At 43.2% G+C, this 26,233-nt stretch overlaps 1 protein-coding gene across 1 annotated transcript in view; it reads right to left on the reverse strand.

Moving 5' to 3' along the window:
• Nucleotides 1-893: 893 nt before the first annotated feature.
• Nucleotides 894-26,233, reverse strand: part of RIMS3 (regulating synaptic membrane exocytosis 3) — a 240,738-nt gene continuing 215,398 nt past the window's right edge. Inside the window, exons 5-7 of the mRNA XM_075336120.1 lie at nucleotides 20,304-20,405; nucleotides 12,952-13,091; nucleotides 894-8,683 (exon numbers count right to left, since the gene is read on the reverse strand). Coding sequence (XP_075192235.1) covers nucleotides 8,471-8,683; nucleotides 12,952-13,091; nucleotides 20,304-20,405 — 455 coding nt within the window. The 3' untranslated portion in view covers nucleotides 894-8,470. The remainder of the gene's footprint in view (nucleotides 8,684-12,951; nucleotides 13,092-20,303; nucleotides 20,406-26,233) is intronic.

Consider the following 26,233-nt stretch of genomic DNA (forward strand, 5'->3'; position numbering starts at 1 on the left):
CTCAAATAAAGTGACTAGGTGCAAGTAAATTAGCGAGTTGCTTTCTCATTAGAGCATTACATTGGTTGACCTATTTCATACCAATTCATGCATTTTATGTTTTCTTTTTTTGTAAGGAGTCTCATTTTTGAGAGAAAATAGAATAGCGCTACAAGCAAGAGCTACAGATTAGGGATGAGAGGACCCATGGAAGTTCGGATTCGGACAAACTTTAGTTGAAAGTTTGGTTCAGTACCCAGACTTGAACCAAACTTGACCCTGAAATCCAAACCCCATATAGGGACATGAACTTTTGGACTGTAAAGTGGTCTTAGAAAGAGCTAGGGAGCTGAGAACGGAAGCAAAGTGTGGGTAAGAGCAAGACAATTGCCCTGCAAACAAATGTGGATAGGCAATAAATAAATTAAAAAATGGCTCGGGGTCCCCCTATTTTTGATAGCCAGCCAAGGTAAAGCAGACAGCTGGCAGGGAGGCCCATGGTTATTTGACCTAAAAATAGCAGCCTGCAGCCCCAGAAGTGGCTCATCCACTACATGCGCCAACATTTGGAGCTTTGCCTGGCTCTTCCTGATTGCCCTGGTACAATGGCACTTGGGTAATACTGTTGGGGTTGATGTCAGCTGTGAATTGATAGCTGGCATCAAGCCCACGGGTTAGTAATGGATAGACGTATACCAGACATCCCCATTACTAACCCAGTAAGTGAAAAGTGAAAAATAAACACACACACAGGAAAAAGTAGTTTCTTTGAATAAAGACACCACTACACTCTCTCTTTTACCTATTTATTAATTTTGAAAAATCCTTGAAGTTCTGAAGTAATCCAATGGTGTAATGTCCCATGACGTCCATCGATTCCTATAGAGCTGCATTCTGAGAATGAGGCTTCATAGGATTCAATGGATGTTGTGGGACATTACACTATTGGATTATGTCGGAACTTTGAGTCTTTATTTAAAGAAACAATTTTTCATATGTGTGTTTTTTTAACTTATCACTTACAGGAAAAATAATATGGGTTTCTGATAGGCGCCTATCCATTACTAAACCTTGAGCTTGATGCCATCTGTCAATTCACAACTGACATCGACCTGATTAATATTGCCGCAATTGCCACTGCACCAGGGCAATCAGGAAGAGATGGGCAAATTACTATAATTGGCACATCTAATGGATGCGCCACTTATGGGGTGGCTGTGGGCTGCTATTTTTAGGCTGGGAAGGACCATATTACCATGGATCTGATAATACAAGTCTCCAGCTGTCTGCTTTACCTTGGCTGGTTAGCAAAAACAGGGGCCGTTTTTTTAAAATGATTTTTGATAACCAGCCAAGGTAAATTAGCAGTGGAGGGCTGCAGCCCGCAGCTGTCTGTTTTACCTTGATTGGTTATCAAAAATAGAGTGGACCCCACATCATTTTTTATATTTATTTAATTTGTTCCCAGCAGCGTCCAGGCATCTTCCCCATGCCGAAAGTTTGTTGGTTGGCTGCGCTGCAGCCTTTCAACAAACTTTAGTCAGCATCTGAACTCAACTACAGCCTTCCTTGAGGTGTCTGGTATAAACCCTGAACTTTACCATTTGGGTTCGCTTATCCCTACTACAGAGTTATCTTTTGATTTTCTGCTGTGGCTAGAATTTACATCTGTCTATTAAACAGACATTATGAAGTATTAACTCTATTTACTCAACGAGAATATAAATTGCTAGCAGGTTCACTGCAGTGAATTGAGAACGTGCCATATATGTTATAGAGGGGACCATCTATTATGCAGTATTTAAGTTGTTTCTTTAAAATATGTGCGGTGGTGATGGGGTGGGAGTTCATTTAGACTGTTTTATATGTCATTCTTGATTAAAAGTCAGCTGGAGTGGGGTGCAGGAGTTATATAACTGGAGGTCTGCGTGGGTATGTAGTAATTTTGCAAATTCTTATTTTTGGCTTTAAAAGTAATAGCAGCTTATTTTTTTTACTAATTACTATTTTCTATCTACACCGATACTTATAATATAAAGAGTTGTAAGCATGATTTAATTGTAACTACTTATCGATCTATTAACTGTGATTTAATATATTTTAGCATGCTCATTCATAAATTTGGTGAGACAAATCCGATTATTTATTAGCAGTGGACTTTAATGTAAGTGGCACCTATAAATGTGGTGAGATAGTTTTGGTTTGCACATATCCTTTGAATTGACAGGAGGGGCCAAACCTTTTATGTGTTGGTTGTTTGTCTTTTTATTTGTGAGTACTGACCACAATTTTAGAGGATCCATTAAAAGTTAAATTTTAAAAAGATTTTCTGCAATAAGAAAAAGGTTGCTATCTTATAATTTGATATTTGAAATCTACCCAGTGGCTATTTGTACATACTCAATTCATGACTTTATTAGTCACCCACCATGGAGCCAATAAATATGAAGTATTTTTTTTATCTACCTTTTTTTCCTTTTGGGCTAATATTAGGCTTCCTGCTATCCAGTGTACGTGTCCTAAAGCATGAATATGTAGGAGAGTTGGGAGTCAGCAGCAGATAGAACTTTCCGTGATCAACTAAAAGGAGTGCTTCACCATAAAAATGGCTCTGAGCTGCTTTAATGTTTGGATAGCTGTAAACCATGTGAACCATAATCACTAATGAAAATATCTGATCGCTGGGATCCCCCCATTAATCTAAACTGAGCCACAGTCAAACATGTGCTGTGCCATTTATAACCAACTAAAAATTAATAGCTGGAATGCCAGTCCTCAGGGGTCACCCCTGAGGAAGCCTCTAAAAGTGTTGAAACGTGTGGGATGACGTGCCCCTTTCCCCGGTGTCTGGAGACTCTATGGACTGAAAGCATATTTTTATTCATATTTTGCCTAGGGTATATTGGTATGAGCTTCTTTATCATGCCTGTATAGTTCTGGGGGGGCCCAGGATACATATTTTTGCATGTGTGAGGGTGGATGTGTTAGGTACTTTTCAGGGTGCCAGTTAAGGGGATTTTATTGGAGTTTTTGGGATTTTTTAATTGTTTTTAAAGGTTCAGATCTGCATATGTATTTTGAATAAAAAGTATTTTTATTGTATAACTTTTGTACTATGAGCATTGTATTCCACTAAACGTTAGTTGGACTAACAGAGCCAGCCAAGTACAGAGCACGGCTGTTTTCATTAGCCCTATAGACATTTATTATAGTGGCAGGGCTCATGCTATTTGCTGCTTATTTCAAACACAAAAGCCAATCAGTGCGCAGGGTTGTTGGACTTAAGACCACTTTACTATTGGTCGGTGAGGGTTCTAACAATGGGGTCCCCAGAGTTCAGACATTTATCACTAAAGATGAGCAAACCTTTGGAGGTTCGGTTCGGCAGGTACAGTCGAACCTTAGAAAAGCTAGGTTTGTGACCCGACTTGATCCGAATTTCAATGGAAGTCAGTAATTGGGCAGTTTGTGGCTCCACCCACATGCTGCCATAAGCAGAACACTTCCGGATGAGGGTAGACAGGGTTTTTTTCTTTTTTGATTGTGCACACTACATCTGATCACGCTGCTGTTCCCGCAGTGTGAGCCGACCAAACACTGCACATGGCTCAAACAGGGTTGAGCATCACTCACACCCAAGCACAGCAATGCTCGCTTGAGTGGTTTGCACTCATAACTCACTCGAACTTCGAATCTGAACTTTGTGTTTTGGTAATCTGTTTCCGAACCAGAACCTCAAGTTCGCTCATCTCTATTTATCACCCATCCCGAGGATAAGTGATAAATGTCTATTGTGGTACAACCCCTTTAAGAACATTAAGCTACATGTAATCACATAGCAATTAACCATTTATGTCATGTAGTTAACTACACTAAAGATGCCGCAAAAATGGCAGTAAGCATAAATTCTGCAAAGGTTTATAATAGCAATTAAGTAAGTGTAGTGGTATTGGGCTTTAATCAGTTCAGTAATGCCTTAAACTGTGTACATAAATGCATGTGCACATACCACCACACATAGAACCTGGATTACTAATTGATAAGCGTGACTGCATATTTTGTTACTTTGTTAATAAGTAAAAATCACAGACAAAACGGGACACTGATAATTCCTGACGATACCAGCACAAGGACATATCATCATTACAGGGGCTTTTCATGCAAAAGATTGGTTGCACTAAGGCATGAGCATTAGACAATAGGATAGACTGGACAAAAGCTGGCCACCAATGAAATAAAGGTTTACCCTATTAATTACCATTGTCATAAGTAAGTAAGACACACACAGATATTAGAACTTAAGGCCACGTCTCACTAAACAACATCGCTAGTGACATCCCTGATAAGTCAAGGGGTTTGTGACGCAACAGGGATCTTGCTAGCGATGTTGCTGTGCGTGACATCCAGCAACGACCTGGCCCCTGCTGTGAGGTCGCCGTTCGTTGCTGAATGTCCTGGACCATTTTCTTCTCCTGCTGGGCAGGACACATCGCTATGTTTGACACTGTGTGACAGGGTCCCAATGACAACAGAGATCGTTATACAGGTCGCTACTGCGACTTGTATCGTTACTGAGTCGTTGGTAAGGTCTGACTGTGTGACAACTCACCAGCGACCTCCCAGCGACATACTAGCGATCCTTATCAGGTCACATCATTTTTGTGATCGCTGGTAAGTCGCTAAATGTGACGGGGGGCTTTACCGATATTTTTCAACAAGGGAAATGGCAAATGAATTCTAATCCAATTGTTGTTAAAGGGAACCTCTCATTAGATTCATGCTGCCCTTACCATAGTATTCAGGATTCATAACCCTGCTGCATGATTACAGCCACATATGTTTAACTCATAATTCAGAGAAAACATAGCTTGGAAATCCAGCCAGGAACTATAGGGAGAAATCTAACTAGTCTGGATCAGCTCCAGGACCATTTCTTTCTCCTCCGCTCCAAGTAACAGGACACCTCCATGTGTGCAACCTGTTAATCAACTGGGGCAGCCCCGCAGGGCTCAAATTAATTCTACTAGTGGTTTGGGCAGTAAGAATTGGATGACGGGTTCCTTTTAAAGAGAGACTTACCTTTACTTTTCAGAGTGGCCTGACCATTTCCTGACATTTTTAATTTTCAGTGTCTACTGCATATACATAATGACTTCTGATACACTGCGTCTACAAAAGCACCAGCTTCTTATCAAGTTCAATCACGGTCAGTACACACAGGGAAATAATATAAAATAGCGCAAATCTTATTTTAAAGGGAACCTGCCACAATGACAAGATGTATGATCCACAGGCAACATGTTATCCAGCAGGAAGAGCTTGATAAACTCATTTATAGGTTTGTTAAAAAAGATTCAGAAGGACCTGTATCTGCATATTGGTGGACAACCAGACACAGTCTACTATGTCCGGGTGTCCGTCTCCAGAAAGCGTACACTCCTGAAAATGGTGCACGCTAGAGCACACGGTGACTCCGTCTGCAAGATTATAGTCAATGGCCCCATCGGCACATACGTCCGACACCCGTTTTGTGGGGGTGTTGGACGAGGCCCGACGGCACCATTGAACGGAGATCAGAACACAATCTTAGGAGTCCAGTGGGCGGTCCTATCTAGTGATTGACAGCTGTCTTTGTATGCATGCTCATACTGAGGCTATCATACACTGATTAAGAACACCCATTGGACAGGCTGGCCCAGAATGGGCAGATATTTATATGAAAAAATATAACCTGTTCCACAACTCAGTCTCTACAGCTCTATAACATTTCACTAGTAGATGGGACTGTATTTTCATGTATAGACATATCTATTTAGATAAATATTTATTTAGATAAAAAGAGTTGCTTACCGGGTCTCATGAGTCTTACGACCACCTCTTACATTTATCATTATTTTTTTTTGTACTAAAAATTACAAAGATTCAAAAGGTTTTCCAATGTGTGAAAAAAGCCAAAATGTGACCAGTGCTCTGCAGTCACTAGGATAGTCATAAGTGGTGAACATTTTCAGATCATATCGGTTATATATCAGTGCATCTATGGCCAGTTTCATTGTGGTCTTTGGCAGTTAACAAAACATTTTTATACTCTTTTAACTCTAGAAATTAATATTTTTTCCTATTTTTGGCATTCATAAAACTGGTATCCTGGAGTCAGAGACCATTGTTACAAATCATGACTTTAGATTATTCAAAGACCATGTTGGTCAGGTCATTTACAAAACACAGCTAAAGCTTTGAAGCCTTAAAGGGGTTACCCAGGACTTTGCTTATTTTCTCGCATGGGGTTAAGAACTTACCGGTGAGTAGTTGCCTGTTTTGCCCTGTGACAATTTTTGCTAGCTCAAAGCAGTTACAGACTGCTACAGATGGCGATTTTCCTGCTTCTGATGACGTCATGTCATCAGAGCAGCCTCCTCTCTCCCTTTCTTCTCTGTTGATGGGGATGCTGGTCATCATGACATCCGCAGTAATGCGTCATCAACAAAGCAGAGTAGAGCAGAAGAGAAAGAGTTGCTCTGTTGGTGTAAGGTTAAGGGCAGCAGGAGAATTGCCGCCTGAGCCAACAGAGTTCATCGCTGTGCAGAGCAGGCAGATAGTTAGTAGCAAACTGCCATAAGTTCTTACGAAAAAATATCCAAAATCCCGGATAACCCCTTTAAGTATAGATAACATAATAATCAGGATATGTTCTTTGCTGTAGTTGCCTCTAAAAAGAATACCTTGAATTTTGAAGGTTACAAACTGATACCTTAAGATTCCGTCTACATCTTAGTGGTTTGGATTGTGAATATTTTTTCTTCCTACTTTAGGAATACATTTCTATACCTGCCATGCATGTCTAGAAATACGTTCTGTGATATGGTATCTAAATTGGAACACAAAGGGGTACCTTTTGTTTTCTTGCATTATATGTATGGTAACTACCTTGATAAATCCATCCAGCGATCCTTTGTTACCCTTATCAGTCCATGTATTGCTTTTTTTCAAGGAATACGTGGGACTTATTCTTGGTGAAAAAAACATGCTGGAATTGTAATAAACAGATGTAGTCAAGTTTTGAGAAACTTCACAGTTCCGTTGAAGACCCATGTCTCTTTTTTTTTTAGCCCTGAGTTGTTATTGTAGACATCCTTTAAGAAACAATATAAATTGCTACATGAGATCACATGCTACATATATGCTTTTGTATTCCGATATCCATCATGCTTGCTTTCTTGCATCTTTCTTTTTGGCGGAGACTGTCCATAGATGAAAGCGAAGTTTTAACATAAGCATAATAGGATACAGTGATTCTGCACATACAGGATAACTGCAGACAACACTGATGTCTTTTGGGAAACGGATAATGCCATGAATACAACCTGTTTGGCTCAGATTATGAAGTCGAGCAATCTCCCAATCGAGCTGCCACATAATATAATGCTCCTAGACCATCCAAGTTTGATTGCAAGGACCATCATCGCTGTGGTAAAGGAGCACATTGCGGGTCTCCCTGGCACTAAAGTGTTACAAGAGTTCAGTGCAGTGCAAAAAAAAAGTATAAAGCACTTAAAAGAAAATGAATGCGTTAGATGAATTGTGCTCTAACACAAAAAGCTACATGCAGTAATATGTATATCTATCTATATATAAAAAAGATTGCTTATATGTGCTGCAAAAAGAACATGTAAACAAAAAGTAGCGAGTCTCCTTTTGCAAAACCTCAGAAATGCACGATAAAATGCTACATTCCATTTTAAACGCAAAAATGTAGAAAAAAAAACAGTTTATCTGAAAAAATATCCTTTGCAGTATAGAGAGATGTAAATGCATTCATACGTATGAGTGTATATAGCTTTGTATGAAGTATACATGATATCACAGTTGCCAACCTTATACCATCCAGCTTTCTTGCTGCCTGAGGAGGGTAGGTAGGAGATGGAGAGATCTTTTATGTCAGCTTGGTACACTGGGGCACTGCCAAGGGGCAGTTTAATATCTGCAAAGGGCCCATACAGTTCGGAGTATTTACTATAGCTTGAGATGTATGTGCTGTGTAGTATGTATGTGCTTTGCAGTATAACATACCATAGTGCTGGAGCATTAACGTACATTTACCCCAGTTGGGTAAAAGTGACGTTATCATCATCACCCTTCTAGGCGTTTTCAAGGTGACATGGGCGGCAAAGGGCTGTTTTGGCGATTCGATTCTGCATTTGCTTTCCTTGTTTTGTTCCCCTGTATAATGCTATGTATTAAATATAACAGTCTCTAAGTGTTTCATTATAATATAGATATCTTTTGTATATAATTTTTTTGCAGTAGCATTTAATTGGCAGCTTTATATTGGTCAGTTGCACAGGGTCCTCAGCCATAGTTGCATCCCCCCTTTTCCAGAGCCCCGAATAACCAGTCAATGGTGTAGGGTCTGGTGCTATAAAGAGGAAGCTGATTGGTTAGGCTTTAGGAAAAGGAGGGACAAATAGAACAACACTTCTTCCTCGGCAGGTTAGGTGCAGGATGGGCTGGTGGAGCTCTCCAGTGAGGACTGCGATAGCCGTCGGGTGAGAGGAGCAATGCTGGAGTCTGCCAGTGACGAAGTGGGAAATAGTTTGTACCAGCCTGTGACACAGGAACTTAGATCAAGCTCTTCAAGAAGGATCTGTGCCATTCCCATAAAGCATTTGTGGTCCATTCTGCCATAGTCTCCCCATACAATTACCTGCAGGAGGTACATAAATAACCCTCATTTATCAGTATTAGCAGCAGAATTAGTGGTCACATATAATGATAGGTGACATTGCATAAAATATGAACAGCACTTACTTAGCTATTTAGCTTAGAAGTATGAATTCTAAAGTAAGGATAGTAACAAATGTATTCATGCCCAAGGAGATATTGTAATTTTGTCGTAGACATTAGCAAGATTGAGCTGATAATGCATTTAACTTTTTATCCTAAGCAGCTAAAAAATGTTGCTGTATAGCAGATATTAAAACGATGGCGGACGCATATACACCTGACCCAATGTATTAAAGTGAACCACCAAACTAAATGTAACGCTACATTTCTTAGCCATTGTAAGGCTATGTGCGCACACTGCTTTTTTTTTGTGCGTTTTTGGCCGCTAAAAACGCACAAAAACGCACCTGCGTCGAAAAAACGCGGCAAAAAACGCACGCGTTTTGCCGCGATTTGGTGCGTTTTTTTGCTGCGTTTTGCTGCGTTTTTGCTCACTGCGTCCTTATGCGTCTTTTATCAGTGAACAAAAAAAAAAGGTCTGATGTCATTTCCTTCTTCAATGTGTTCTTCATTCTCCACTAGTGTATGCAGAAGAGCAGACAGCTGCAGAACTACAAGGCTCAGCATACTCCATCCAATAGTGTATGCAGGAGAGCAGACAGCAGTTGCAGAACTACAAGGCTCAGCATGCTCCATCCAGGACTGTATGCTTGAGGGAGAGTCAGGGGGAGCAGACCTACAAGGCTCAGCATCCTCCATCCAATAGTGTATGCAGGAGAGCAGACAGCAGCTGTCGAACTACAAGGCTCAGCATCCTCCTTCCAGGACTGTATGCAGGATTTCTTTGCCCCCCCAAACAAAAAAAATGACGTGGCCTTCGCCATATTTTTGTATGCTAGCCGGGTACAGCAGGCAGGTACGGGCTGCCCCCAACCCCCAGCTGCCTATTTATACCCGGCTGGGAACCAAAAATATAGGGAAGCCCTTTTTTTTTAAATTATTTCATGAATTTCATGAAATAATTTTAAAAAAAAATGACGTGAGCTTCGCCTAATTTTTAAGTCCAGCCGGGTACAACTAGGCAGCTGGGGATTGGAATCCACAGTGCAGGGTGCCCATGCTTTCTGGGCACCCCCGCTGTGAATTGCAGTCCCGCAGCCACCCCAGAAAATGGCGCTTTCATAGAAGCGCCATCTCCTGGCGCTGTATCCAACTCTTCCAGCTGCCCTGAAGCCGGGTGGCTCGCCGGGTAATAATGGGGTTAGGGCTAGCTGTATAGCTGGCCCTAAGCCCGAAATTCATGGTGTCACGCCAATATTAGGCATGGCCACCATGAATTTCTAGTAAAGATAAAAAAAACACAACACACAGAAAAATATTTTTATTAGAAATAAAACACAACACAATTAGTGACTCCATCTTTATTGAAACAAAGAACCCCTCTCCGCAGTAATCCTGGGTCAAGGAAGGGTCCCGCGCCGTCCAATCCGGATCCAATATCATCTGATCGGTTTGCTGGAAGGCAGAGCGATCAGATGATGTGTCAGGTTCTAGGGGCTGAATCACATCACACATCAGCTGATTGTATAAAAGCCGTTTATACAATCAGCAGATGCATCGATGCAAAAAAAAAAAAAAAAATACTCACTTATGTGCTGATTACCGGCAGCTCCTGGAGCGATGGGGCGGGAGTCTGATCCTGTCCGATCGCTGCAGCAGCTGCCGGTAATCAGGGATGAAGTCTCCTGACGCATCCGCTGATAGCTTAAACCGGCCGGGCGCCCGCGTCACCGCGATACTTACGATCACCTGATGCGTCAGGTGACTGCATCAGGTGATCCATCGCCAGGTCCTGCATCCATCGGAGGTTTCCCGGCCGTCTGCACACAGCCGGAGCAGAGGTGGCGATACCGTGAGAGGAGATGGGAGCGGGCATGGCACCGGGAGGCTGCAGACAGGTGAGTATAACTTTTTTTTTTTTTTTTCTACTGTTAACTTTTGTTTTCGCAGCCGCTTCCACCTCCCGCCCAGACATGGCGCCGCACGGCAGCATACATGCACAGGACGGGAGATGGAAGCGGCGGTGACGGTACCGGGAGGATTCACGCTTCTGTATATACTGACAGAAGGAATCCTCTTCCTGTACACGTCACTTTACTACCCACCTCCTGCGTTTATAGCTGCGTTTTTGGTCTTAGAAACGCACCAAAACGCACCAAAGCGCAGCTATTTCCGTTTCTCATTGCGTCTTTCAACATCCCATTGAACTCAATGGATGAAAAACGCGGTGAAAAACGCTGGAATAATTGACATGCTGCGCTTTTGTGGTCACCACAAAAACGCAGCTGAAAAAAAACGCTGTGTGGGGACAGCAAAAATGAAAACTCATAGACTTTGCTGGGGAAGCAAAGTCATGCAGTTTTGAGGCCAAAAACGCACCCGAAAAACGCGCAAAAACGCCGAGAAAAACGCACTGTGCGCACATAGCCTAATTGGTGACCTTAATCCTGCTGCTGTTGCCTGCCTTTGACAGATCACCCCAGTTTTCACCTCTTCTTCAAAATAGTCACTAAATTTATATATGGACATTGCCTCCCCTGCCTTTTCCCCTGCCATGGAATAGACACAACAATATCATCATACTGGCCCACCCTGCACTAGAGGAAAGGAAGGAAAGGCATAGTTCAGCCTTTTCAAAGTGCCTCCCATGATTCTGTGTTGGCCATTTTGGAGAACAAGAAAACGGGTTACTGATCTAACAACATAGTCAATAGTAGCAGAATAGAAAACATTAGGTATGTGACTATAAATTAGAAATGTTTTGTGTCATTACATATCAGGGGTGAGGGATCACTTTAAGTATTTGCACTAGACAATAGATTTTTACATAGATTGTGGCAGCTATCCTTCCCGATCCCTTTCTACACATGAATGTTTGGCTCAGCACAAGCATGCATGTGTTCTGTACAGTGAGCGAGTACTAAGCCGCTTCCAGGCATTTCTCCTGACATCTTGTTGTCCCTGAGAACAGAGAAATCTATCAAGTTGAAATACACAGTTTATTCCTGACATTCCTCGAAATAAATGCATGAAATACAAAAAAAAACGATAAAGAACTTGAAACAATATTTTCAAAATATCTCAATACCTTTAATATCGATATGAGTGTTATCTTGGCATGCAGTGAGATTATAAATGGTTACCTTTGAAATGTTCTGCCAAGCTGAATGCACTTGGGCATGCTTATTAGCAAATCTGCTGCTGGCAGCATCCCTTGCAATTTCTGACCAATAGCGTCACAAACGTGCTCAATTGGAGACAAATTCAGAGATGTTGCAGGCTATAGTAGCAGGTTTAGGCCACGCAGGCTGCTCACAGTAGCAGGAACAACATGTGACCTGGTGTTGCGTTGGGAAATGGCTCCTGGGACCATTTGGTGAAATAGCTGCATTACTGGTTCCATAATCTGTACTGCAAGTAAAATTGCACACCACATACCAAGAATAAAACATCAAACTATCAGAAGGCTTTTGCACTACAATGAGCTTCAAGCCAGACGTCCGTCTACAGGTGTTCCATTGACCTCACACCAAGGCTCTTAAAAGCTATCAGGGTGCAGAGCAAGGTGGCAATGGGGTCTGGATTGAGGTCTATCCTCTTCAGCAATTAGTTCTACTTTTGTCTTGGATGCAGTGATAGCCCCAGTGATAGCCGATGATAGTCTAGAGACCATTTGGACAACACTATGAAGAGGCCTTAAAGAGGGAACGTCACGTTGGTTCTACTCCCGGCATTATTGTAGTATGTTATAAGGTAGCTGGAACGCTTTGCACTTAACCCCAGGTACAAGAACAGATTAACATTACATTGATTGTGGAACCAATGGTAGTGCCGTTTTTCCAGTATCCCACTAGCTGATTTTCAACATAGGAATGACAGGCTGCATGTCACTCATGCTACTGTGAACAACCTGTGTGGCCTAAATGTGTTACCCACATCTCCAGATTATCTACGTCTAACATGTCATTGGTTGATAATTGTAAATGGAGCTGGCACAAGTGGATCTTGATGATTTGCATGTCCAAATAAATTTAGTGTGGCAGAACATTCCTCAGAATAAATCGAAATGTTTTAAAAAAAATGTAATTTTCATTTCTTCATCCTTTACATAACATGTCTATTGGTGACAGTAGCAATATGGTCAATTTAGTCAATGAACCAGCATGTTTCAGGAGGACAACAGCTTACCTGCAGTACCTTCCCTTGAGGTCCTTCATCAAATTGGAGAACTTGCTGATATACTGGATCCCAAGTTTTCTTAGCTGTTCTGGTCTTCTTCTTAGATAAGCACGCACCATTCTCTATCAGATAGACCTTGATGTATGGTGCTGTGTACATGGCAAAGCAAAAAGTGAAAAGAGTATAAAATCTGAGTGTTGGGAAGTGATGAAATATGAGAACAAAAATTGGCACATACTAATAGTGAAAGTAAATGACCTCATAGGTTCATGTCCATGGAATTTGACAGTCCCCTACTGTGCTTCCATGTACTTCTGATTTTACACAGGAAGTATAAAGTGTGTTCATAAGATTCAATCCATTCAACAGTCTCTTATTTCTTAAACGGATTTTCAACTTTTAAAAAAGTGGTCTCTGAATGATCACATTCATAAAAAATAACAGAATGAACTAGTACTGTATATAACCCCACCCCAATGGGCCAGAGCCGGCTCGCCACCACTCCTTCAGTCTCAATGACTTTAGTTCAGTTAGGTCACGTTGACAGCTCACTAGAAAAATTGCAGGCATTTTCCTAATCTCATAGTCTAAACTGGTGCAAACTGAACACGACATACAATATTCAAAAATAGTAGTTGCACTCAAGTAAAGGGAAGGAGAAAAAGGAGAAAAACAAGAATGTAAAAGTGCCGGCAATTTTTCTAGCTTGTACAGTGGAACCTTGCTTAACGAGAACAATCCGTTCTCGGACTGTGCTTGTTAACCAAGTTACTCGTTCAGCAGAGCAAGATTTCCAATAGGAAATCATTGCAATGCAGACAATTCGTTCCACAACTTGTTAAATGTCCCATCCTGGTCCCCTATTCTATCATTCCACACATGCACAAACGCACACAAACACGTACACACACACAAGCACGCACGCACACGCACAAGCACGCACGCACACGCACATATTATATGCTCACCTTACCTTCCGTTCCATTGCCGGTCTCCTGGGACTTGCTGTTCTCTGGTACGGGGCCGGGCTGTGTATCGGGTTACCATAACGACGAGGGAAGAACTTCCGTGGCCAGAGCGCTGTCGTCAAAGGCAGAGCCGCTTGCCTCTGATTGGCCAGCGCGCTGCCTTTGAGTAGCGGTGACAGGAAGTTCCTGCTTTGTTGCTATGGATGCCGATGCACAGCCTGGAGTGGAGCGGAGCGGCAAACTACAGGACCCAGGAGGCCGGCGATGAAACGGAAGGTACACATATTATATGCTCACCTTACCTTCCGTTCCACCGCCGGCCTCATGGTACTTGTAGTTCGCCGCGAGGACGTCGCGATGTACCCGGGAACTACAAGAACCATGAGGCCGGCGGTGGAACGGAAGGTAAGGTGAGCATAATACTGTATGTGTGTGCGTGCATGTGTGTTTGTGTGTGTTTTGTGCGTACATGTGTGTGTTTGTGTGGACTGCAAGTGCGGTTTAGAGCGTGGTAGATTTAAGGAACCAGAGGTTTGTGCGGTGAGGATTTTGCTCATCCAGCAAAGCTTTCTCGTAAACCGGGTTACAAATTTACAGAAAGCTTTGCTTGTTAAGCGAAATTCTCGTTAAGTGGGTTACTCGTTAAGCAAGGTTCCACTGTATTATGGAGTAATGTCCTTTGTCTTGGCACCCCTCCCAGTTACTGCAGGTGTTTTTAATTTTCTTTCTGCAGGTTCTCTTCTAGCCCATATAATAGTTCAATTTGGATAAGAGAGGCATAGCATTTAGAGTAGGATCCAGATGAGAGTTACACCTTGACGTCCCAGTTACTTCTGTTGTTTTAAATGTTTCATGTTTTCTTAGCATTAATGCGTATTCAAATTCTAATATTACCCATCTACATTCTTGTTTTTCTCCTTCCCTTTACTTGAGTGCAACTGCTATTTTTGAACGTTGACAGCTCACGACACAGCTATAACCAATCACTAAGTTCAGCAGCTCCATCAATGTGGACAGTACGAGCTGCTGAGCTGAGTGATCGCCAACAATAATGATATGAGTTGTGAAAGTGACCTAACCCTAACTGAGCTACAGTCAGAGACAGAATCAGCGGCAGAGAGCCTGCTCTGGACCCTAGAAGGGGTAAATGCCATCTGATGTTGCTATTTCACATAAATTCGAACACTTGGATCTTACTTTTCGGAAATCATTGGGAAATGACTTTGTTAAAACTAGAAAGTCCTTTTAAGGGCTTTAGTAATGTGTAATACCAAATGGTAATATGTTATATGACATGGAGTTCTGGTAAATAAGAATGGATTGTATCATATAGAACTGTGTTGAAATATGTGATAGGTGTTGACCTTCTATCATAGTTTAATTTTTACATAAAAACAAAAAAGCAAAAAAGTGAGCCGGAGTATGAGATGGTATACATGGAGCTTGTGAGCTCATGTTCACACTGGCCATAAGACAAAGAGAAACCAAGGGAAAATTGTGAAAACATACCCTGCTGTAACTAAATAAAAGCATAGTGCAAATAAACATAGGGTACTTAGTAAACACTGTTTTTGATCAAAAAAAGCATAAAGCTATCCCACCAACGCCAAGGTGTACCCAGTTGGGATAGTACCTACACACTCTAATATTAAAACCTTACCATGGGTCTAAAATACGCCTCAATGTGGCTAAGGACTGAGAGCGACCGGGTCCCAACAGGACACACACACAGTCAGGGGGATTCACAGAATGAAATGTCCAGCTCACCAAGAGGGAGGGCCACACCCCATTTGTACTGAATACAAAAAAACTACATAAAAACAAAAAAGTGAGCCGGAGTATGAGATGGTATACATGGAGCTTGTGAGCTCATGTTCACACTTGCCATTAGACAAAGAGAAACCAAGGGAAAATTGTGAAAACATACCCTGCTGTAACTAAATAAAAGCATAGTGCATATAAACATTTGCTTTTATTTAGTTACAGCAGGGTATGTTTTCACAATTTTCCCTTGGTTTCTCTTTGTCTAATGGCCAGTGTGAACATGAGCTCACAAGCTCCATGTATACCATCTCATACTCCGGCTCACTTTTTTGTTTTTATGTAGTTTTTTTGTATTCAGTACAAATGGGGTGTGGCCCTCCCTCTTGGTGAGCTGGACATTTCATTCTGTGAATCCCCCTGACTGTGTGTGTCCTGTTGGGACCCGGTCGCTCTCAGCCCTTAGCCACATTGAGGCCTATTTTAGACCCATGGTAAGGTTTTAATATTAGAGCGTGTAGGTACTATCCCAACTGGGTACACCTTGGCGTTGGTGGGATAGCTTTATGCTTTTTTTGATCAAAAACAGTGTTTACTAAGTACCCTATGTTTATATGCACTATGCTTTTATTTAGTTACAGCAGGGTATGTTTTCACAATTTTCCCTTGGTTTCTCTTTGTCTAATGGCCAGTGTGAACATGGTCTCACAAGCTCCATGTATACCATCTCATACTCCGGCTCACTTTTTTGTTTTTATGTAGTTTTTTGTATTCAGTACAAATGGAGTGTGGCCCTCCCTCTTGGTGAGCTGGACATTCATTCTGTGAATCCCCCTGACTGTGTGTGTCCTGTTGGGACCCGGTTGCTCTCAGCCCTTAGCCACATTGAGGCCTATTTTAGACCCATGGTAAGGTTTTAATATTAGAGAGTGTAGGTACTATCCCAACTGGGTACACCTTGGCGTTGGTGGGATAGCTTCATGCTTTTTTTGATCAAAAACAGTGTTTACTAAGTACCCTATGTTTATATGCACTATGCTTTTATTTAGTTACAGCAGGGCATGTTCTCACAATTTTCCCTTGGTTTCTCATAGTTTAATTTTTGCTTTTCTATTTCCTGTAATGCCCCAGCACTAAAATGGATCATGTCGCTTGAACACCAGGTAAGGCCTCTTTCACACGTCGCACGTTTTGAACGGACGTGTAAAAGGTGCGTATTGTCATTCGTGTGCCGTGATTTTGGCACGTGTGTGTTCTCAGTTTGCTATCCGTGATAACACACAGAGAACAGGAACTTTCTGCTCACCTGTCCCTGGAGCTGCTGTCCATGGTGCTGATCTACGGTCTCCAACCCTGCTGACTCCCTGCTGCTGCTGCTTCCAGTCCTCTGTGCTGTGCATATGCGATGAGCATAACGAGCGGGGGTCATAAGCTAGTGACAGCAGTGGCAGAGACAGCAGCGCTGGAGAAGGCGAGTATAGACATTAATTTTATTTCACAGGCATGTGTGTTTTCTCTGGTACGTGTCACACTGATGTCACACTGATCACATCCGTGCAGACGGACGCACGTATGCTCCACATGTACACACGGTCCATGGGAAAACACACACGTATGTGCAAACCCATTGATTTTAATGGGTCTATGTGTGTCCATGTCTCCGGTACGTGAAAACGGACGTCACACGTACCGGAGACACGGATGTGTGAAGGAGGCCTAAGGGAAACATTTGGTGATCAGCTGATCTCTGGCTTTATGCTAACTTGTTCTTTAACTAATGTTTCAGAAAAGAAATTATATTTGCAGGTGGGAGTCATTTATGCTATATGTATTTCAGATGGAAATCTGGATATTCAAATGATTGTATGCTATTAATAACGAAGATTCTGTCTCAGTCTTAAGACTTGAATGAAGGTTGTATGGACCCAGAATAAAAAAATGTGAACCTTTTTTGCTTTTGAATGATGCAAAATTCATATAAGCCTTAGCAGCCATTAGCCAAATGCAGGATACCAAAAAAGAAAGAGGACTCTGCTGAATGGGAACTAAAAAGGTGAGTTTTAAGGCTGCTTTACACCAGACAATCTATCGTGCGATAGATCGTCGGGGTCACAGTTTTTGTGACGCACATCCGGCATCGCTGGCGATGCCGGCCTGTGTGACACCTCCTAGCGACGCAGTATCGCTCACAAATCGTGAGTCGTGTACTGCTCGCTAGGTTCCATAATATCGTTTAATTTAGTTGTTCATCGTTTCCGTGGTAGCACATGCCGCTCCGTGTGACACCACGGGAACGATGAACAGCAGGTCACCTGCGTCACGCGGCTGCCGCCGGCTATGTGAAGGAAGGAGGTGGGCGGGATTTTTCCGTCCCGCTCATCTCCGCCCCTCCGCTTCCATTGGCCGGCGGCCGTGTGACGTCGCTGTGACGCCGAACGTCCCTCCCACTCCAGAAAGTGGACGTTCGCCGCCCACAGCGAGGTCGTCCGGAAGGTAAGTATGTGTGACGGGGGTTACCGACTTTGTGCGCCACGGGCAGCAATTTGCCCGTGACGCAAAAAGGACGGGGGTGGGTACGATCGATTGTGAAATTGCACAATCGGTCGTACCGTGTAAAGCAGCCTTTAGGCTGGGTTCACGTTATGTCTGTGATATGACAAATGGGATTCAGAGGTGTTCCCAAATGAGCCATTTATTTCAATGTGAATCAGGCTTTAGGAAATGTACTTTCATACAACTCTTACATTATTTACTTACATGAACTAGTTACTTTAATTAATTCAGCATTATAGGGGTTCTCCAGGAATAGGAAAACAATAAATAATCATTTTGTCTATTGAGGTAATTACTATAGTGTATTAAAATGACTGTCTTTCTGATCTAATACTAGCTAATCACATGCTAAAGAGTTGCAAGTCAAATTTATGTATTAAATAGCCAAGATGATTGTCTTTGAAATGAAGGTAGTCTCACGCTCAAAGCTGTAGTGGATGGTGAGATATGGAGCCTAAAAGTCAAAAGTTCATAATGTTGTTACCCTATTGCTCATGAGTGTATATTTTTTTATTGTTGTATTTCTGGCTTGGTAAGGGCGCGCTCACACATCCGGCTTTTCGCCGGTTTGACGGATACAGCACACGCCAGTACAGTATGATACAGTACAGTGGCAGCGCCGCAACTTCCGGGTCACATGCTCCGGTCACAAGACAGCATGTGACCGCGCTTGTTGCGCTGCCACTGTACTGTATACACTGTACTGGCGTGCGCCGGATCCGTCAAACCAGCGAAAAGCCGGATGTGTGAGCGTGCCCTCAAGGCCAACGATTGCCGAAATGTTGCATCATCTACCCCACTTTTGTATTGTCGATATGTGATTTTAAGAATGGAAAAAATAAAATTTTTCCCCATGTAAACTCTTTCTGGTTATTCACTGGACTATAGAAGTCTACAGTGTCAGTCCCAAGACATATATGTCTAAATAGGCCTTAATTAAGCCTAGGGAGATGATGTCATTGATTCAAGCCGGACAACTTGCAATACCTGACCTGGGGCACAATACAGCACAGCGGACCCAGGGGAGAGAAGCGGAGACCAGGATAACAGACACAAGTGTGTAACGCTTAGACTACTCGTTGCCTAAGTATTAAGATAATTAAAGATGTGCTAGCTATCAACGATGAGACTACTGTGCCTCCTAAAAACTTGGTTATGCTAAAACAATGTATCTGGTCTCCAATCTGGCTTTGTGGCTCCTGGGTTTCATACTTGGATCTACTATAACAAAGTTCTTTGTCTGCCAATCTTGCTCTGCCATTCCTGGCCGTTGCCGGCACACTCTTCTTTGCACAAGGTGCCTGTCCATATATCCAGCTACATGGTACCATGTGCTGTCTAGCTGTTCTACTCCACTCTGCACCAATGACTCCATTATAAGCTATCTACTTACCTACCTATGTCTTAGCTAATCCACCTTACCATGTGAACCATAACATGACTGATACATAAACTAAGAATCTAGGACAGGTTTCTGTCAATGTAACAAGATGGTGGTCACTTTAATTCTATAGTGATTACCTTCATAGACAAAATGAGTGTGATTTGCTAATTAAATGTGTTTAAGCATTTACTTAAAATGACATTTCCTTTAGTATTTTTTTTTCTTACTTTACCTTGAATAAATATTAATTAGATCAGGCAAAAGGCAAAACATAGGACATTTTTTCAATTGATTAAAAACAATGATTATTCTGGTGTTTTTTTTTTATTTCCAGAACATCAAACAAATGTGTCCACTGCTGCACATGCTCAGTTCCTCAGTCATGCATGGCAGTGTGCACAGGTTGCAGTGTGATTCCTGCTATCGAAGTATCTTCTGATTAACACTGGATGCAATAGGCGGACATTCTAAGGGGTTATCAACAGAACACCAAGGGACATCATATCATAAATGGAATAGCAATATCTAAATATTGGAGCATTTTTTTATACTTATTGAAAAATTGTGATGTTTGGTGGGATCTAACAGAGTAAATTAATATATTTTTATGGAACAACTTCTTTACAAGATTTGACTGTAAATGTTACCTTCAAATTAAATAAATTCAGTTTAATTTATTCAAAAACAGTTTTTACCGGGTATTGTCTTAGAACCTGGTTTCGGAGTTAAACCCCTGGCCTGGATCACTTCCACCTCAAGCTGTCCGTTACGGTCTACCATTCCAACGTTTACATCTCCTGGAGAAAAAAAAGACAAAAAACAGGATTTATGAACAACGACAAGGCAGTATCCAGCAATGACGTGAGCATTCCAGGTTGCTGTTAAAAATTAATTCACTTTATTCATGAATCCATAAAAATGCAATGGTCCAAGCGATTCAGAACTGCAAATTAATGCAGACAGGACAAAAACAGGATTTATTTTATTTCACAGAACATGGTAGTGAAATTTTGCTTCTGCACAAAAAAGAGTTTTATTCAAATAAGCAATTTTTTTTTTCCTCTGTGTGTATTTTTTAACTCTACACTTGCCAGGTTAGTAATGGGGGTGTCTGATAGGCGCCTATCCATTACTAACCCCTGTGTTAGATGCCAGCTGCCACTTCAGAGCTGACATCAACCCATAAGTATTACTCTGATTGCCACCACACCAGGGCAATCAGGAAGAACTAGGCAAAGAGCCAGAATTGACTCATCCAATGGATGCCCACTTCTGGAATGGCTGTGAGCTACTATTTTTAGGCTGGGAAGGGCCAAATAACGGTCCCAGCTTGATAATACCAGCCCCCATCTATCTGCTTTACGTTGGCTGGTTATCAAAAATGGGGGTACCCATTTTTTTTTTAATTATTTAAACAAATAAATAAAAAAAATAATTTAAAAAAACATCGGGTCTACTCTATTTTTGATAATTAGATAAAGTAACACAGTCAGCTGAGGGCTGTAGCCTGTAGCTGTCTGCTTTTCCCGCACTAGTGGTCAAAAATAGGTGGAACTCCAAGTAATTTTTTTTTTCATTGTTCACAGCAGCATACAGTGATCTTCACTAGTGATGAGCGAACCCGTGGAAGTTTGGTTTGGCGGGTTTATTCGGACTTTTGATAAAGTTCGGTTTGGCACGCGGACTTGACCTAAACCCCAATAGAAGTTACTAATTGGGCAGTTCGGGTCTCTGCCAACTTGCAGCCAGTCAGTAACAGATCACTCCCGGGGGCAGGTTGATGGGGTTTTTCCAGTTTTCTTTTTGGTGCACACTACATCCCATCATGCTGTTGTTACCCAGTGTGAGTCGATCAAATATTACGAGTGGCTCGCATTGGGCTAATCAATGAGTGTACCCAAGCACAGTGATGCTTGCGCAATTGGTTTGCATAGGTAAAGCACCTGAACGCTGGACTGGAACTCTATTTTTTTTTTGTAAAATCTATGTTCGGCACGAACACCAAACCTCGGGTTTGCTCATCTCTAATCTTCACCTTGATGATTGTTAATTGGCTTTTTTAGCATACAAACAGTACCTGAACTTGGGCAAGGACTTTTTTTTTTTTAAACGTCAATGTTCAAGTTCAAGCCCTGGACATCAGATGTCCGGTACGAACCCCAAACTTTACCGTTCGTGTTCGCTCATCCCTAGTAGTAATATTTAGTCCCTGTATAGTAATATTATACATTAACTATAAGCTGTATGTATAGAGACCTTTTTATTTACAGTATTTATTTTTCTTTGGGGTGGAGGATGAACATGTACCTTGAAGCTTTACTCAATGTGGCTTTGTTGTTGTTACATTATATCCTCACTTTGGGGCCCCACACTAAAATATAGGCCTCGCTCCCACTTGCAATTAACAGGGACGATTGCAATCCAATAAAACATCGGATTGCACTCACACCAGTGTAAATCAATGAGGCAGTGTCCATCTGCTATTTTTTTCTCATGCCAAAATGGAATGAGAAAAAAAATCACAGCATGCTGCGTTTGACAATGAGTCTCGCATCACACGCACCCATAAAAAAGGGTATGGGTGTGTGTGAAACATCGCAATGCACTCACATGTCATCTGAGTGCAGTGCGATATACAGTACGCACAGACAGGTAGCGAAGAAGATGGAGAAATTACTCTCTCCCTCTTCTCCGCACCTGTGATCCGATCAGGATCAGATCACAGCTGCATGACACTCGGCTCACAGACAAGCTTGAGCCGAGTGTCATTGGCATATCATATCCGATACTCTCGCATCCGATGCCATACACTAGTGGGAGCGACGTCTTAGCAGTACTTACTGTGAATCACACTTATACAAGTGCACCACACATGCTGTACATGCATAAAAGATAATCTATAGGCATCTTAACTCCTTAATAAACTGTGATATACATTTTTGTTACAGGTAGCACATGGGTGTATGAAGTGGATTCAGGAGCTGAGACTGTTGTATATCGGGCAGACACTGGCTGTGTTACACAGCCAGCATCTATCTCTAACAGCAGAGACCGTAGCTATCTCCAATCACTGCTAATGAACTATTTAAACATTGTATGTACCCCAAAATATTCTGAAAAACAATGTCAGCTCAGTCCATGAATACCAAGCTTTCACAAAAATCCATAGATGGAAAAATAAAAAAGTTACAAGTCTCAGAGAATTATGACACCAAAGTTTCTCTATTTTTACAAAGATCAGAATTTTTTTTAACCACTAAAATATATGTAAAAAAACCCCCTAAGTTTAGTATCACAATAATCGTAATGCCCTGCAAAATCATAATGTCAGGTCACTTTTACAGCACAATAAATGCCAAATAAACATCCAGCAAAAAACAATATGTTTTCCTATTTTTCAGTACATCATATGGTAAAATGATAGTTATTTTTTAGTGATGAGCGAGCATGCTTGTCACTACTCGGTACTCGCACGAGTATCGCTGTACTCGGGCTGCTCGGCGGGGACCGAGAAATCTCGCGATACTCGTGCTGTACTCGTGGTCTTCATCCCTGCATGTTGGCGCTCTTTTGAGAGCCAGCCCTCATGCAGGGATTGGCTGGCAGACCACTGCAATGCCACAGCCCTGTTAGTTGTGGAATTGCAGTGATTGGCCGGCCTGCACAGCGTGACCGAGCCTTTATACCGGCCGGCGCGCTGTGCTCTGCTCACAGCTATCCAGACAGTGAGTGCAGGGAGAGTGTCGCTGATTCAGGGAAAGCTTTGCGGCCCTTTATAGCTTTTTCAGTTGCAGGGCTGCAAACAGTGTGACCAAAAGTTCTTCTCAGGACTATTCTAGTTGTATACAGGCAGGCAGGGTATAGCCAGGTCGGAGTACAGTAGCAGAGTCCTTCTCAGGACTACTGTTGCTATATACAGGCAGGGTATAGCCAGGTCTGAATACAGGCTAGTGACCAAAAGAGTCCTTGTCAGGACTATTGTACCAGTATACAGGCAGGCAGGCAGGCAGGGTAGTGGTGACCGTATACCAGCCTTCATCATATCTGGGGCTGGTGTACACAGTGTAAAACAGTCCAGATAGTGTCTGACTTGTCTGTAATTGTCGCTCCCCAAAAAAATCTGTTAGGTTCTTATTGCGTCCGTGCTTGGTTTTTAAAACCGCACGTGTGTGCCTGTTGGTGGCAGCGTACAGGTGCACTTGTGTGCAATTTCCAGAAACTTTAATATAACGCACAAGTAGTGAATATACACGTCAGCAGTGCACAGCATTGCAAAATGCGCAAGGGCATTGGCAAGGAACAAGGAAGTGGACGTGATGGTGGTGCAGGCAGAGGCCGAGGTCGTGGGCAAGCTCTAATTTCGCCACAACAAAGGGCCACATCTAGTCGCTCGCACGTCCTGTCCCAAATTCTTGGGGACCGCAGCAGTACACCGCTCTTGAACCAAGACCAGTGTCAACAGGTTGTTAGTTGGATAGCAGATAATGCTTCCAGTCAGATTGGCACCACCACAAACACTCTGTCTTCCACACGGTCAAGTGTCAGTAGCCGTGATACTGCACCGCACATTTCTGAACCTGATCCTCCTTCCTACCACCAGGCTGAGTACACGTCCTCCTCGGACATTAATGATCCCACACTTGGACACTCGGAAGAGCTGTTCACGTTTCCATTCACACATTCTGGCCTCTCGCCAGCTCATATTGAAGTGGGTCATGAGGAGATCGTCTGTACAGATGGCCAAATATTTGAGTAGCCACGTTCTCACGAAGTTGGCAACGTGTCTCAACAAGTGGTGGACGATGATGAGACACAATTGTCAGGAAGTCAGGAGGAGGAGCAGGGTGCGGAAGAGGAAGACGACGTGGTGGATGATCCAGTAACTGACCCAACCTGGCAGGAGGATATGCAGAGCGAGGACAGCAGTGCACAGGGGGAGGGAGGCGTAGCATCCCAACAGGCAGTAAGAAGCAGGGTGGTGGCCCCAGGCAGAAGTCAGGCAACCGTTCCCCGGAACAACACGACGACACAAGGTGCCTGTACAAATGTTAGGTCTTCCCGAGTCTGGCAGTTTTTTAAGTTGGATCCAGATGATTCAAAAAAGGCCATTTGCAACACCTGCCGTGCCAGCATCAGCAGGGGTACCAAAACTAGCAGCCTGACCACCACCAGCATGATCAGGCACATGTCAGCCAAGCACCCGACTTTGTGGGAAGTACAACAGAGTCGAGGAGCAGTGCTTGCTGATGTCACTGCTACGTCTTCGCTGGTTGTGCATGCGAGCCAATCCCCTGTCCATGCTGCCTGCGAACAAGCCTCCTCCACTCCTGCACCTGCAGTTGCCTACGCAGAAAGAACACCATCATCAAGCACGTCCTTGTCCCAGCGCAGCGTTCAGTTATCCATTCAGCAAACCTTTGAACGCAGGCGCAAATACACTGCCAACACCCCACATGCCACAGTTCTAAATGCTAACATTTCGCGACTGCTTGCGCTGGAAATGTTGCCTTTTAGGCTGGTGGAGACAGAAGCATTCCGTGACCTGATGGCGGCAGCTGTCCCACGTTACTCGGTCCCCAGCCGCCACTATTTCTCCCGGTGTGCCGTCCCCGCGTTGCATAACCACGTGTCACAAAACATCACACGTGCCCTGAACAACGCTGTTTCACCCAAGGTCCACCTAACCACAGACACGTGGACAAGTGCTTGTGGGCAAGGCCGCTACATCTCGTTGACGGCACACTGGGTTAATATTGTGGAAGCTGGGACCCAGTCTGAGCGAGGGACGGAACACGTCCTTCCCACACCAAGGTTTGCAGGCCCTACCTCAGTCAGTGTTTCACCCACACTCTACAGCTCCGGAATGTCATGCTCTTCAGCCTCCTCCTCCTCCTGCGCATCCTCATCCACTGTGCCCTCCACACCAGTCACAAGCTGGAAGCACTGCAGCACTGCCTCGGCGAAGCGGCAACAGGCTGTGCTGAAGCTAATCTGCATAGGTGACAAACCCCACAATGCAGAAGAGCTGTGGACAGCTCTGAAACAGCAGGCAGATCACTGGCTCACACCTCTGAACCTAAAGCCAGGAAAGGTCGTGTGTGACAATGGCCGGAACCTGGTGGCGGCTTTGAGGCGAGGCCAGCTGACACATGTTCCATGCGTGGCCCATGTGCTCAACCTCGTGGTTCAGCGGTTTATAAAGTCATACCCAGAGCTGTCTGATCTGCTGGTAAAAGTTCGCCGCCTGTCTGCACATTTTCGAAAGTCACCTACTGCTTCAGCCGGCCTTGCCGGCTTTCAGCGCCGTTTGCATCTTCCGGCTCACAGACTGGTGTGTGATGTCCCCACGCGTTGGAATTCAACTCTGCACATGTTGGTCAGGATATGTGAGCAGAAGAGGGCAGTTGTTGAGTACCTGCATCACCTAAACCGTCGGGAAATGGGTCAAACTCCACACATAACACCTGAGGAGTGGAGATGGATGTCAGACCTATGTACCATCCTCCAAAACTTTGAGGACTCCACCAAGATGGTGAGTGGTGATGACGCCATTATTAGCGTCACCATACCGCTACTCTGCCTTCTAAAACGGTCTCTACTGAAAAACAAACATGATGCATTGCAG

This window comes from Anomaloglossus baeobatrachus, chromosome 2 (assembly GCF_048569485.1).
Source record: "Anomaloglossus baeobatrachus isolate aAnoBae1 chromosome 2, aAnoBae1.hap1, whole genome shotgun sequence".
Taxonomy (NCBI): domain Eukaryota; kingdom Metazoa; phylum Chordata; class Amphibia; order Anura; family Aromobatidae; genus Anomaloglossus; species Anomaloglossus baeobatrachus.